We start from the raw sequence: 15249 nt of genomic DNA, 5'->3' as shown, positions 1-15249 counted from the left end.
CAGACAACTAAATTTCTGGTGCAGTCAACAGGAAATGTAAATTTCTACCCATAGCATGGTCAGTTGTTTGTTTTAGGATGCAGATGTGATTCATTCCTACTTCTCTTCCCGCCCATTTGCTGATCTCATTGAGGTCTGGTTCCAGAAGTCCAGAGTTTTCTCTCCTAAGAGACAACTTCAGGGCTTTCTCTCCTAAGTTTTCTAAGACAACTTTAGAGGTCTACAGTGTGATCTACTGTTCTACATACACCTTAAAACAGGAAAGATAATACTGGAGCGGGCAGTTGTCATTAGACTAATACAGACTCATATTGCTCAGCATAGCTTGAACCCACATGTGCAAAGGCTTTTTTGGGGGGTGTTAAGTGAAAAAATTGTCTTCAGACATTAAAACTTAAATTTTCCTATTTTTCAGTACTAATGAACACCAGCCAGTTTACCTCAAACTACATGCACCTTTTGATCTATTCCCATATCTACTTCATAGTGCAAAGAATTAAATGGAAAAATCATCTCAATGATCTAAAAATAATTAAATGCTTATGAATCAAAGCGAAGTGCACAGCTTCAGAGTAATTACTTGTTATAGCGTGATATGTATAGAAATACACATCTGTCCTAAGTTGTTTTCTTGACAAAATTAATGTATAGTACTACGTGCTGCAACTTCAAGAGCTCACTAAAAGCTACATATGATGTTTGCAACATCAGTAAAAATATAATGAAAATGGCACCAAAGCAAGAAGCAACAGCAATGTACTGCTCAGCAGAAGGCTAAACAAGTACAAGACTTGTTTCCTTTTTTTTTTTGCACATTAGTCTTCACACACATAAATTGGATCTAGCATAGATGTTTTTACAGAAACTTATCTATAGCTTCCATAGTTGTTACTGATTCATGTGCAAGGAGACATCCACCAGTTTTTTTTTTTTTTTACAGATGCTATTTCCTTTGAACAATCAAACAGGCTATAAAACTTTTAAGTGAAGTAATAGGCTACTAATTGAACAATTCTGATGGAGTTTTCAATGTCTTAACTGCTGCAGTGTTTCTGCTGTTCTAATATTTTTACACTAAAGGTCTTCACTTAAGTTATACATGGTAGTAGAATTCATAAAATGGATTTTGTAATACTCAAAAATAATTCCACCATTTTACTATCAGCTTTGTTATGAAATAATCATTAACTTTGACTTAATACCATTAATAAGCTCCTACTTCTACCCTGAAATACCACCGATCAGTATACTCCAACAACTGCATAGAAGTATACTTAGTTGTATATTGCTTTTCTCATCTTTAAACTGATCCTAGCTATTTCAATATAGATGACTAACCAAAGTTGAAGTCAGTCAGTCTGAATTATTTAGCAATAACACATATCTGATATTAGATTCTACGACAGCACCCAAAGTGATTCCACTTATTTACAAGGAAACACATCACGTCTATTTTGGGAACAGAAGTAATTGTAACGGAAAATTTCACACTAGATTACCTGCTTCTGAGGAAATGAAAAAGCCTCCTTCCCAACTGTATTAAGGGCAACATGATGCTGGCCCTCCAAAATAAGCTGCTTGTTGTCTTCCACAACATATGCCTACAGAAAATAACACAAAGTCATTAGCAGATCAAAAACTATCATAAGTTTTATAATACAGAACTATTGACTTTCCTCCTAACTTAACTGAAGGATGTTGTACTGTTTAAAACCTAAAGGCTAGCACAACATATTTATTTTATGTGTATGCTTTTAATTTTGCAAGCACATACAACTGCTGAAGTTTAGATTGCCAATTTCCATTACTTAATATTTGCACTCTGGTAAATGAGATCCTCCCCTTCAAGGAGGACTGGGTCACTCTTACAGTTCTACGATAAAGATCAAGCATTAACAAACCTCTTGGTTTAAGATTTCAGAATTTTGTCTTTTAAGAGGAGAACTTAGAAGAACCGAGTGCATCCAATGTAATGGAAAGTATGTAACTTAAACATACTTATTACGCTAACAGCTATTAAGACTGTCTTTGCTTCTTGACATCATTTTAGTTCATTTGCCTGCTTTCAGAAAAAAAAATTGCATCCCTAAATTTGTATGAGTATGCTTGAAAGTTCAGGATGCCATATTAAATTATTTTCTAACAGTCATATTTCACGACCATATTACCACAAAGGCCACAACTATACATACCTTCCACAATACAACAATGTTCAAATCGACTTCACTGCATTTTTGTATCAATCTGACTGTATCATCAAATGATTGTTTCACAGCCCTTTGAGATACATGAGTATGAGGTTGCACATGTGTTCTTTTAAATTCAGAGGATAAGCTTTGGAAAAAAAAGTCTGCACAAGGACTGGCTGAACTTATTATCTGCAAGAAAAAAAAGCAAGAAAGAACACTCTCAGAGCAGGATGCAAGCTGAGACTAAGTAGTCTAACAGAGTTCATCACTGTAATATTTCAGTTCCATTATCTTGTTTTGCTTCCCTTTGCAAACCTACAGGATGCCACACATCTTGGTTTCCACACTGCCCTGTTAGAGATCATCCCTACCTATGAGCTGTCTAAGGTAACACAGGGAAACAGAGCTACAGATTTTTGGCCTAAAACTACAAACACAACACTTTGAAATAAAGGCTTTGATTATTACCACCAGACAGCCTACTGTGATATATCAAGTGTAGTGGAGAGAGCTGAAAGTCCAACTAACTCACTCACGTGCAAGTCATTCTTGCTTGTTAATACTTTCCTTACATTATCTAGAATTATTTATCGAAGTTAGGAACATACATTTTGCTAGCAACAGCAAAGATAATAGATTGCACAGCATATTCCCCATGTATAAGTGTCACAGCCAGAAGTAGTGTGCCGTTTGTCAAGTTTATCATCATTAGTGCTAAGCTTTTCCAACACCAAAAGCTTGATAAGGACCAACATACTTGGAGACATCAGGATAAGGAAGAAACTTTAGCTTCCTAACCCCTCCCTTTCAAAAATGTTAGCCTTTCCAGAATATGCTATTGCAGAGCTGCTGATTGTTGCATTAGCAGAACACTCATACCCAGGGAGACCAGCAGCTTTTTGGAGTAACTGTCTGGAAGGTAGGGCCCCCTCCCCATCACCGCCATTAGAGAACACATTCTTACAAGAAAGCTGAAGTTCATGCAGCTCATCCAACTCTAAACGCAAAAAAGGATCATCTACCTCAGATTTTTAGTCCTAACTTTAATTTATATGCCTATAAAATGAAATGGCAGTGAGTCGGTTTTCTTTGGCTTTTAAAAGCTGGATACATACATGGAAAATGTACACTCAGCATAAAATAAAACAATCTGACATCCAGCTAATTAAATCTACTATGCTAATGTACATTTCTGATCTGATGCAAGTGGCCTACTTTCCTCAGGTTTTGGAAAAGCATTCACAGTACCAAGATTATTTGCTAAAAAGATTCTTCTTCAGACAATGCCTGTATGCTTAGAAACATTAAGAGAGCATGGTGGTCTAGAATGTTTCTTTGATTTTTCTTGAAGTTTAAGAGACTCCCTGAACTGATTGCAACCTACAGTAGTAGTTTTGAAATTATGGCACCTACATCCATTAGAGGTTTCCAGATTTTTGTTTTTAGAATAAGCTCTAATTAGAATTTTTAACTTACCATAGTAAACATACAATTAAGAAAAAAACAGAACAACAATATGACATGCACAGTTCTCTACTAGAAAACTAGAGGACTGGAAAATATTCAAAACAACTGTTCTGAAGAGTTGGGAAGGAAGGAAAAACATTACAAAAAAGTTAGCAATGTGCTCCCAAAGTAGTTCAGCTATGGAGTTTGGAAATTAAAATTCCAAACTATCCCCTAGCCTACACTACCTTACCTTCTCTTTGTAAAGAAGAGAGCTGAACTAGAAGACCAATAGTTTTGGACAGGCAAAACTCAACTTCCCAACTATGAAAGCACTGTTCCCATTTTTAAATTTTTAAAAAGGCTTTCATTGTGATACCTGCATATGGCAGGGATACCTTACACAAAACAAAATATGCAGTTGTGCCAGTTCACCTACCTGTTCATTTCCAAAGACGATGTCTGCAAATGTGTAATTTTCTAAGAGATAAAAAGAGAAGGCATTGTTTCAGTGCCATAAGTCACAACTTCAGCATACAGCATCCAAATAGTATTTTCTTCAAAAAGTTACCACATTCAAGAAAGAACCTACCTTCTGAGTTTTTGCATCTTACTGCTTTAAAGCATAACTTCGCTCTCTCTCTGCTAGCAAGTTTAGTATCTGAAAGAAAAAGGTTGCAAGATTTTTTCCCCCCCTCAACATAATCAGAGTCCCTCCTCATTAGCAAAAAGTCAGCCTTTAAACTTCACAAGTAAAAAACACACTGACAGTACTCAAGAAGCATTACTATCACGCAGTTGCTCTGCTTGATTAGTTAAGATGAATTTTCTGTGACTGCATGGTAGTGAAGAAGATTCATCTTCTACTGACCCCTTCCATCAACTTCTAGAGCAGGAAGTGAGCCATAATATATACAGGAGATACAGAGAAAGAAGGTAGGAACAGAAGACAAGAGATCTGGTTTATCTGATTGATGCACCCTCAATATTAATACAAGAGGAATACACACCTAGACTAATCTTTAAGTACATAAAATGTCAGCGTACAAGTAAAGATAACATTTGCTAGATACAATAACAGCACTTGTTATTTTGCCTGGGATAGTTAGCCTTTTCAAAAATTAGCAGCTTTTATTAGCTAAGGCAGGATACAGCACTAGCAATTCTGGTATATTCCTAGTAAGCAAATAGAGCACTTACCAAATACGCTGTTGAGCAGTTAAATTTAACACTGATAAATAACTAAACGTAAAGGAATACTGAAACATATTTCTTGTCAGGCAAGTTATCAGCCAATTCAAATATGAATTTCTCCACACCACAGAAATAATTTACTTGGAAGTTGAGTCCGTTGTTAAAATTTATGAAGTCTGAAAGTTATCTGTCAATGTACTTTTCTTGAAACACTAACAAAAGGACTGTAGTATGTTTTAAAGGGATATAAAGTTTTTAGAAATTAATTATTCCGAAATCCAAATTCAACTCCTTGTAAGATTCTTTTAACTTTTCTTGTCAGGTAGAAGCTAGACTTGCCGTTCTTTTGGTGATAAAGAACATAGAGTAGTTTGGGTTGGAAGGGACCTTTAAGGTCATCTAGTCCAACCCCCCTGCAATAAGCAGGGACATCTTTGACTAGACCAGGTTGCTCAGAGCCCCGTCCAACCTGACCTTTCAACCTGAAAGATACACACCTTTATCTTCAGAGTTGTTAACAGATTTTTGAAGCTTCCAGTGTTTGCTATTACTTGAAACTTGCACTATATGAAATTCTTTAACACCAGTCTCACTCTAAGGAAGAAACAAAAATTATGTCAAATAAGACCAACCACAATTGCGTAGTGAATGTTCATTGCAAGATGGGACTGTTAGAAACTTAATTTAACTCATTATTCACACCATCCATAATAAAATCATCCATAAATCCACTACAGAGAGACAAGAAGAGAATTAAGACCCACTGTAACATAAAACAGTCCCAGCTCACAGCAACTTCCAATTCCAGTAAACAAAGCCACATGAAGAGGAAACAAAGATCCCCCAGAAAAATACCCACAAGTTAGTATTTTAGATTAAGATTACTATAATAAAACCTAGGCTTTTAACTCCAATGCAGAACACTGTCTGCAAGGCCACTTAGTTTCTAAGATTACTTTAGGAATATTACTATATCACAGATCTCAAATTCAAGAACTTTTTTTTTTAAAAAACATATACACAATGAAAAGTAGCTTTTGGCGTTGGTTTCCTTTCTTGGAAAGAGTGAGGTGATAGTGGAAAATTAAGTCTCACACCATGTTATCTGTTAACTTGGCAAGTACTTTATAAAACACTCCTTCCTCCTTAGAGTGGACAACATTCACTTTAGTAGCTGAAGAAAAACACAGAGTGTACACACCTTTAAAACAAAATGACAAGTCAGCTCAGTGACTCCACTACCAGTTAAGTGTCTAGGAATTCTATAAACAGAGGATTTAATTACCTTACTTCATGATTGAAAAAAATGGGAACAGCTTTAGCCAAAAATGAGTAAATTTGAAGTAGCGTGGTATGAAAACAATGATACATTTTCATCTGCTTTGCTAAGTCAACAGATCACAACAGACATATCTGTATTTGGATTATATTTGCAAAAATGTCTTGTAGAATTTGGTAATAAACATTAACAGAGAAGCTTCCTTCAAGTTGGAGCTTAAAATTTGACTTCACATTACCACTAATGCTACCAGTGTTTTCACTGAAAGCTTGTGGAGGGCACAAGTTATCTCATTCAGAACTACCTTGAAAGTTGTGATCAGCAAGAATATTCAGGAATTTGGAATAAGTCTTCCTAAAAGAAAACGACTCTGAACTACAGTACTGGAATTTGCTTAGGACAGAGATAATCATAGCAGAGTTACAAACCACTGAGATATACATTAATGTTAGCATTCTCTTTCCAACAGTAACTGGAATAACTAAATATGCAAGGTTTACTTAGTGTTGGCAAAGTAGTTGTAAAAAAAACCCTTCTACTTAAGTCTTGGTTCTACTGGTGACACACACCTGCTGAGCTTTAGAGCAGTATTACTATTAAAAATAAGAACTTACTGTATTGATATTTTCTACATCCACAAACACCAACATATTGTCCCCTCTGCCGCCTTCATCTTCAAGTGCATTACTTCTGCAGACAGTAGCTCGAATATGCAGAGACCGGCTAGTACAAATAACTGCAGTGTGCCTTAATACTCTATGACTAGGAAGGAGGGGAAGGAAGGAAAAATGAAAAAAAGACATTCTGAACAAACAGGACTGCTGTCCAGAACCTATGATCAAGAAGTTTAGTTTTTATGTTTGCCATCAGTACTAAGGCCATTAGACAATTTATTCCTTTCAATCACCGAAGAGACATTTTTTGGTTTAGCCTCCTATAAAAACTGTATTATTTTTAACAATCATGCTGCACGGGTAGGTGCTGTTCAAACACGCAGTCTCTTAACCAGGTTTGAAATACTGGGGGAAAAGGTTCCTATGTTACCATGACAAAAAATACATCCTAAGTATTTCTTATATAAGACAACTGGCACAGTGAAAGTAAACAGGCATGTACTGGCACAGGGATGTCATTAAAGCTATTTAATGCCATCACATGCTTTGGAAAATAGTTTGAGCAAACAAATCATAAAAGGCCCACTAGTTAGTCACACCTCCTGCATAAACATCTACTAAAAAGCATTTAGACAGAATACCACTGCATTCAACAAATTCCCCTGAACTGAGAATCCTGAAAGTTTACCATCACTAAGGCACATGTGCCTTTTTCCAGACACGCTCAACCTCCAGGCCAGCTAGCCCTTTGTAAAAGTTATAATCTTCTTTTTCTAATGATGAGTAAACATCCATTTTTGGACACCACCAAAACACAAGAGCTTTTCCCATGTAGAATCTTTGTATTACCAAACTTCCACTTGGAAACATTAGAAGCATGTCAAAATTTGATATGCATGCCCTATAAATATGGTGAAGCATCATGCAATATTTGTTTTGAGAGGGGAAATCAGCAGTTTCCTAAACTATAATTCACATAATGTCACAATCTACAGAATAAACTTAACAGTTTTGCAGTTAATCTTCAGAAAGATAGAGAGATGTCTGTATAGCTTTCAAGTGGCACAAATAATTTTTTTTAAAATCTAAGAGTTATGCTCAGTCTACAAAGTGTACTGTTAGCAAGAACACATCGCTTAAATTCCCCTGGAAACTTCAATACAGTAGTGAACCACCTGCCACCTCCGAAACACTTTACTTTCTGCATACTATGAACTCAGAGGAAAATTAAGTTCTGTTCTTAAAAAAAAAGGGGGAGAAGAAAAAAATAACTACATTGCAGGGGGACAGATGCCCTATTCCTACAGACTAGCCCTGCATCCCTGGAGATGGCTGAACACTTGCCTGCCCATGGGGAGTGGTGAATTAATTCCTTGTTTTGCTTTGCTTGTGTGCATGGCTTTTGCTTTCCCTATTAAACTGTCTTTATCTCAACCCACAAGTTTTCTCATTCTTACCCTTCCAATTCTCTCCCCACCCCACCAAGGGGGAGTGAGCGAGCAGCTGTGTGGTGCTTAGCTGCTGGCTGGGGTTAAACCACACCACCAGCTCCCCACAGCACTGATTACAGATCCACTCTCCCTAGTCTCTACTGCTTCTTAAGGTTGAAGAATTTATCTTTGCCCAACAAACCAACCCAGCACTCAGCTCCATAATAAATTTCTCTCCCAGAAAATTAAATAGTAACATTTATTAAGTCTGCGGCCAGTATTCTTAGTGGGCTAAAAACTAAATATATAAAGCCTGTGGCAACTTTTTCTCAGCTCTAGCTATGAGCTCTAACAGCTGTAAAGTAGCAATGTAAGAACAGTATTTGCAGAAGACTCAGAGACAGGTAAAAAGAGACAGTCTTCATTTCTGAATTTCACTGTTTACTCAATTGCTACAGTAAGGCTTCCTTAAAGCTGATCACTTTCTGAAGAGATGCCTTTACACCCCAGAATCTTTGAAGAACCGGTTTCCCAAAAAAGTTCTCTCCTGAGCCACCTTAGCCTGGCATACGGATGGAACTTGAGAATAAGTGACATAAAACATCAACTTGTTACATTTCAAATAAAGTTCAAAGAAAGCACTATTTGTTAGCTTGTAGTGTCAAATGTGACTGTCCACACTCTCAAGATGGTCCAAAAAGGAACTATACAACATGCAAGCATAGAAGACAAACTTGGTATTTGACCCCTCCGAAGAGAATAACTTTTGTCATAATACAACTACTAACCACACTTTAATTAAGAACAAAATCTTTTGTTCAAAGTGGACAAGATTTTGTTTAATAACATGCAGAAATAAATTAAGTAATGATTTTTCCCCCCATGCCTCAGGAAGATGTACTTCCAGAGGAACTAAATACAAACAGAATCTGTATTAAAAGCATTCTATTAAACATAGAATCATAGAATAGTTTGGGTTGGAAGGGACCTTTTAAAGGCCATCTAGTCCAACCCCCCCTGCAATAAGCAGGGACATGTTCAACTAGATCAGGTAGCTCAGAGCCCCGTCCAACCTGACCTTGAACGTTTCCAGGGATGGGGCATCTACCACCTCTCTGGGCAACCTGTGCCAGTGTTTCACTACCCTCACTGTGGAAAAATTCTTCCTTATATCAAGTCTAAATCTATCCTTTTTTAGTTTAAAACAGTTACTCCTTGCCCTGTCACGACAGGCCCTGCTAAAAAGTCTGTCCTCATCTTTCTCATAAGCCCCCTTTATGTACTGGAAGGCTGCAATAAGGTCTCCCTGCAGCCTTCTCTTCTCGAGGCTGAACCACCCCAACTCTCTCAGCCTGTCTTCATGGAGTGGTGTTCCATGATCCCTCTGACTGTTTTTGTGGCCCTCCTCTGGAGCCTTTCCAACAGGTCCATGACTTCCCTGCGCTGAGGGCTCCAGAGCTGGACACAGGACTCCAGGTGGGATCTCAGAGGAAAGAGGCAGAATCCCCTTCCTCGACCTGCTGGCCACAATCCTCCTTCTATTAGATTATTTTAATAACTGCCACTTTGATGGCAGTGTAAACTATGTAATTTCATACAGAAATTTGATCATATAGTAAAAAAAATTATTGCTTAGAGTAGCAGATGACAGGCCACTTTTACATCATCACAGCAATTGAGAGAAATTCATTAAGATTTAAATTTATGCTTACAATGTTTATAGTAAGTATGACAAAAAAAGTATATAAAAACTTACCACATTTTTGAGTGTCTTTTAATATTTTCATAGTAAAACAAAAAGTTAATTTCATGAACACCTTCTTCATCTGGTCCCCGTAACCACATTGGCAGCTGCACTGAAGCCCCAGGAAGAAGAACAGCATCAGGAAGTGGGACATGTATTACTTCAGGATGACCTCCTGTGCCAACCCCAAAGTCTACAGAAGAAGCTGAGGATAGCAGTGCTGTACGCACAGAGGTAGGATCTGTCACAACAGTCTTGTAAGCACTACAGTTTTCAGAAGCTGAAGGACTTAGTGGCGTTAGAACAGCAGTATTTCCACCAAAAGTAAAAAATTCTGGATGCTTGGACACAACTTTCAGTGCAGTAAGAGGACACTTGCTTACATTCACAAATTCTACATACGCTTTTCTGATTTCTCCACAGAGAAGCCCTGTAGGAAAATTTATAAAGAATACCTGTATGGAGAAACAACAGCAGAAAAGAAAAGCCTGAACACTGAGCCAAGTTACAAATGGGCATGAAAACAACCAACATAATTAAACTATATTGCTCTCTACAGCTTCCTGAGGAAGGGAAGTGGAGAGGGAGGTGCTGAACTCTTCTCCCTGGGATCCAGTGACAGGATGTGTGGGAATGGTTCAAAGCTGTGCCAGGGGAAGATTAGACCGGATATTAGGAAGCATTTCTTTACTGAGAAAAATGGTGGTTAAACACTGGAACAGGCTTCCTGGAGAAGTGGCCAATTCCCCAAGCCCATCAGTGTTTAAGAGGCATTTGGCCAATGCCCTTAATAACATGCTTTAACTTTTGGTCAGCCCTGAATTGGTCAGATAGTTGGACTAGACTATCATTGCAAGTCCCTTTCAACTGAAATAGTCTATCCTATAGAGTTGTCGTTAACCAGTTAGTCAGATCATTTTAATAACCCTCGCAAGGAAAAGCACTGTGTTTTAATTAACCAACTTGAAGAATTATTCTAGATGAACAGAAGCAAACCGAAAAAAAGCTTCTTTTCCTGTTCCCCCTCACCTTGAAATTTCGCTACAAAAGCTGTTGCAAACTGAAATTCTAAAGGGGATATAACAATTTCAGAAGGACATTAATCTGGAAGCTTCAAGTTTCACTTGAAATAAACCCCACACAAGTTTGTCAGTGCCAAACCAGAAATTAACTGGAAAAATTTAGGCATTAACAAAAGCTAGGACTTCATTGTTAGAATTACATTTATAAGCTCTGGATTCAGCCATTTGCTCAAAACTGCCCATAGAAAGTAGCTACGTACCTCCAACAAAGGCATTTCTTCTGTAATGATGGGATCTAAACGTCGATCAGGTCCATATTTAATAGATGTTTTTTCCTCTTTTGTGTTATTAAGTCGAGGCCCTTGGATTTCTAAATCTTGTCGTCCTCGTACAGATAACCCATTGGAGACAAACTTTCCTGAAACGATTTTTTTAAAGTTTGATTTTTTTTTTTTTTTAAGTAATTCCTAACTTCTTTCTGAGAAGTGATCCAAAGCTCCCTATCCAATCTCAAAAATAATTTTGATTTTTCTGTTATTGGGCACATGCAGTGTTCATTGTTAGTGATGCTGCTTAAACAAAGAACTACTCAAAGCTTATTGCCACACATAACGCATTGCTATTCCAAGTTCAGACAGACAGTTATCCATCGTTGTGGACTTACTCTACCCTTTAATAGTTTGACTACAAAGGGGCAGGGGGTAGGTTGGTGGAGAGCATGAAGGTGATATATTTTTTTCCGTTCCCAAAAAGTCACCCAAAACATTTTTATTTCCTTCAAAGACAGGCCACCACTCTCCAAATATTTTTTATTCCAAAGTTTTCCAGTTCATAGATAGCTAACCAAGCTTCATTATTTCTTTTAGACACTTTCAAACATGTGTTTTAATCCCCATTTCCTCCAACAACTAAATTTTCCCTGCGAGAGACAGTTTCAGATGAATGACTCAACAAAACAGATCAAGTAGCATGCAATTAGTAAGCCATTTATATGTTAATATGAAAGAAAGAGGACCAAAATAAAGTCAAGACACTAAAAAAAATAATTATATCTGACAAATTTAAATTTGGGAATCTATGCAAAGAACTTCAGTGCAATATTTAGACAAAAGTTGAAAGCTAACAAAGCTAAAAGATCCAGAAGAAAAATGAATAGCAAAAGAGTCAATGAAAGTTGTTATAGATTCAACATGGTTTAGATGGATTTTTTTATTTTAAATCGTTTCAGAATTTCCACAGATTAAGGAGGAATGGGTTTGGTAGGGGTTGTTTCCTTTCTCATGAGAGTACTACAGGTGCCAATTCACTCTTTTCTTGTTCCAGTTGTTTCCCTTGTTTCTACAGCCTCACCTGAAAGACGGCCTTGCATCATGATAGTAAACATTAAACACTAAAATGTAGTTCTACTCAGCAGAAGCCAAGTCTCCCCCTCCTAGAGACAGACAACAGAATAATACACTTACCCGTCTGTAATCCAATAGAAGGATCGAACCCATCTAATGTCACAGCACTCTGAACAGTGCCAAGATTATAAACGACTCCCAGAATATGTAGCTCCCCTGTTTGATGGGGAAAGAGCTTTAGTCTCGCCTGTGGAGATATGTTAAATTTTTGTTGTTGTTGCTACTAGACAAAGGTATTATTACATCTAAATGTCCCATTGCTAAAGACACTCACAGCTACATTTACTTTATAGTCATGTCAGTTGTAATAGTCTGTATAGTCTGTATACAATCTGACATGACTATACAGTCGTGTATTGCATACAATAACTACAGGTCATTTACTGGGTTCAAAATTTCACATACACAGTATTTACCAAACCAGTCCACAGCTGAGATGCTCATTGCATTAGGAAAGAGCCCTAAACTTTAACAAAAATTAACTTTAACAGAGGCAGAATCACAGAATGGTTGAAGCTGGAAAGGACGTCTGGAGGTCATTTTGTCCAACTTGCCTGCACAGGTAGGGCCACCTAGAGCCAGCTGCCTAGGACTATGTCCAAACGGCTATTAATATCTCCAAGGATGAAGACTCCACAAACTCTCTGGGCAGCCTGCACCCAGTGGTCAGCCATCATCCCAGTTAAAAAAAGAAGTGTTTCCTGATCTTCAGATGGAGCCTCTTGTGCTTCAGTTTGTGCCCAGTGCCTCTTATCCTGTCACATCCTCCCTTCAGATATTTATACACATGATGAGATTCAGAAGTGCTAGTACTTCATATATATCAGTAGTCAGTTTAGCATTAAGTTCAGATCATAACAACTGCACCCTGAAGTTCAACACTGAAAATATAGCGCTTACCACTTTTGTCTCCTCACTATTAATTAAAAATTCTGCTATTGCTTCAGTTCCTATCATATCGTCATCACACATTCCCTGAAAAGAAGAAACAGCTTTTCAGATACTATTACTACTAGGCAGAAAGTGCCACAAATATTACTTCCCACACCTTTCCTGAAGTGTTCAAGGAAAAAAAAAAACATACAGAAATTTCAGACTGCAGACAGTTAGTACCAGCAGGTGCTGTATGCTCAGCTTCTCATGCTTTCTGAATTAAAGAAGCAGCTAGAGAGCTCAGTAAATATTTACTTAAAAGAAATTTAAGATATATCACTATAAATTGGAACCATTCACAATCAATTTCAGAAGTATTTATCATATCATTGAAGTAGCAATTCAGACCAGACCAGAAGGGAAGTATATAGTAATCCTTGAGACTTATTTATATGGAGCCATGTTTATAACTCCAGGAAACAGTTACAGCACTTTTAGAGATCACTATATGCCAAATATTTTTGACCAAGAAACCAAATTATTAAGGAATTTACTGTAATACTCAGTATTAGAACTTATTAAAACCTTGAAAATATGTATGTGAGAACAGTTCCTTCAGAAGGAAGTTTTGGCAGTATTAGTTGAAGCGTTACATTAAACAGTAGTAGATAGTTCATCTAAAGTATTCAAAATACTAATTTCTGACACAAAAAATTTTCATTTTTCTTCCAATCAAGATACCAAGATGTTCCTATCATACCAACACAATTTTTCAGAACACACATTTCACTATGTACAGTAGCTCAAGTAAGAAAAAAGTATTTGATAATATACTGATGGACATTGCAAGTCATTTCTACTGGTCAAGGCTAGTGCTATACATGCAATGAAATGTTGGGAGTATTTTGCTTCACATTAAGCTTTACAATACTCATTACAATACATTTGTTAGCTTGGCTGCTTTGGGCCCTATGAATCTAGGAAAATCTAAACAATGCATAAAGAAATTCAGTAGCTACTTTTTTTTTGGTCTTTTTTAGTTTGCTCTTAAACCAGCTGTTTTCATACTACAGATTTTGAAGATTAAAGTTAATATATATTAAGTTAATATATACTTCATAACTACGGCTGTTTGGTTTTGGTTGAAAAAGGATGAAGCTTTCCTTACCAGATCTCTTTTTTCTCCACCATGCTTTGCATTGAAGTCTTTAGGTTGAAATTTCCACAGCAATGAAAGTTCCGTCAAAAGAAGTGGAACTTTCAGTGGATTTCGGAAGGACACTTCTACAGTTATCGGTTCTATCAAAAAAGTGCAAGAATATAATAACAGGCTATCCCCACCACAATCTGAAGGTTCACGTAACTCAAACCATTCTTGTGCTAACAACGTGCATAAGAACATTGGTTTAAATCTACAATAACACAGGACATATTGTACAAATTTATCTAGCTCATTTTATTTCTGAAGTGTATAAATCTTAACTTTACCTTCTATCACAGCAAGTGGAAATCTGGAGTTATCCGAGTAGCGATTTAAGCAGAACTGTGTTGGCTGAAAGTTTGAAGGTAGTATTCCTTTATTTATCGCAGAAACAACCTGCTCCTCAAGTTCCTTCCACTGTTGTGATGATTCCGAGTCATACTCCTGATCCAGACTTATGTGCGTAGCTGCCTGCTTTTCACCTAGTATGAGTAAGGCAGTCTTAGAATATGAGACCAGTGGCATGCAACAGTTGCAACAAAGAGGTCTGCACTGGCAATTTGGTAAGTATTGTTAAATATGTTAAGTTCTCAGTCACTGTCATTTTTGTGTTATAATTGATTTAAGTCAGTGAATTGCAGGGCATTTTGAAATACACACATGGAACACAATACTGAGGATAATTCGAGTACAATTCTATTTGCAAATTATAGAATTGCAAGATTTTAACATGTTACATGGTATACTCAGTTTACAGATTATTTTTACTTTATGACAGACTACAGCCCCACAGTACAGCCCTGGTTTATATAAGAATTTCCACTCAGCTTACTTTGCATTCAGGAATCAGCGTT

General features: G+C 37.0%; 1 protein-coding gene across 1 annotated transcript in view; it reads right to left on the bottom strand.

Annotated features, from left to right (window-relative positions):
* Positions 1–15249, bottom strand: part of TRAPPC8 (trafficking protein particle complex subunit 8) — a gene marked incomplete at its 3' end in the record, with an annotated part of 55080 nt that overhangs the window by 10027 nt on the left and 29804 nt on the right. Inside the window, exons 16-27 of the mRNA XM_081996831.1 lie at positions 14683–14877; positions 14363–14493; positions 13222–13296; positions 12382–12508; positions 11179–11336; positions 9909–10351; positions 6723–6870; positions 5327–5423; positions 4228–4296; positions 4075–4115; positions 2193–2378; positions 1500–1601 (exon numbers count right to left, since the gene is read on the bottom strand). Coding sequence (XP_081852957.1) covers positions 1500–1601; positions 2193–2378; positions 4075–4115; positions 4228–4296; positions 5327–5423; positions 6723–6870; positions 9909–10351; positions 11179–11336; positions 12382–12508; positions 13222–13296; positions 14363–14493; positions 14683–14877 — 1772 coding nt within the window. The remainder of the gene's footprint in view (positions 1–1499; positions 1602–2192; positions 2379–4074; positions 4116–4227; positions 4297–5326; positions 5424–6722; positions 6871–9908; positions 10352–11178; positions 11337–12381; positions 12509–13221; positions 13297–14362; positions 14494–14682; positions 14878–15249) is intronic.

The sequence above is a fragment of the Phaethon aethereus genome (assembly GCF_964289735.1).
Source record: "Phaethon aethereus genome assembly, chromosome: 2".
Lineage (NCBI taxonomy): Eukaryota > Metazoa > Chordata > Aves > Phaethontiformes > Phaethontidae > Phaethon > Phaethon aethereus.
Note: the sequence above shows the minus strand (reverse complement) of the source record. Positions and strands in the feature narration are given on the sequence as shown.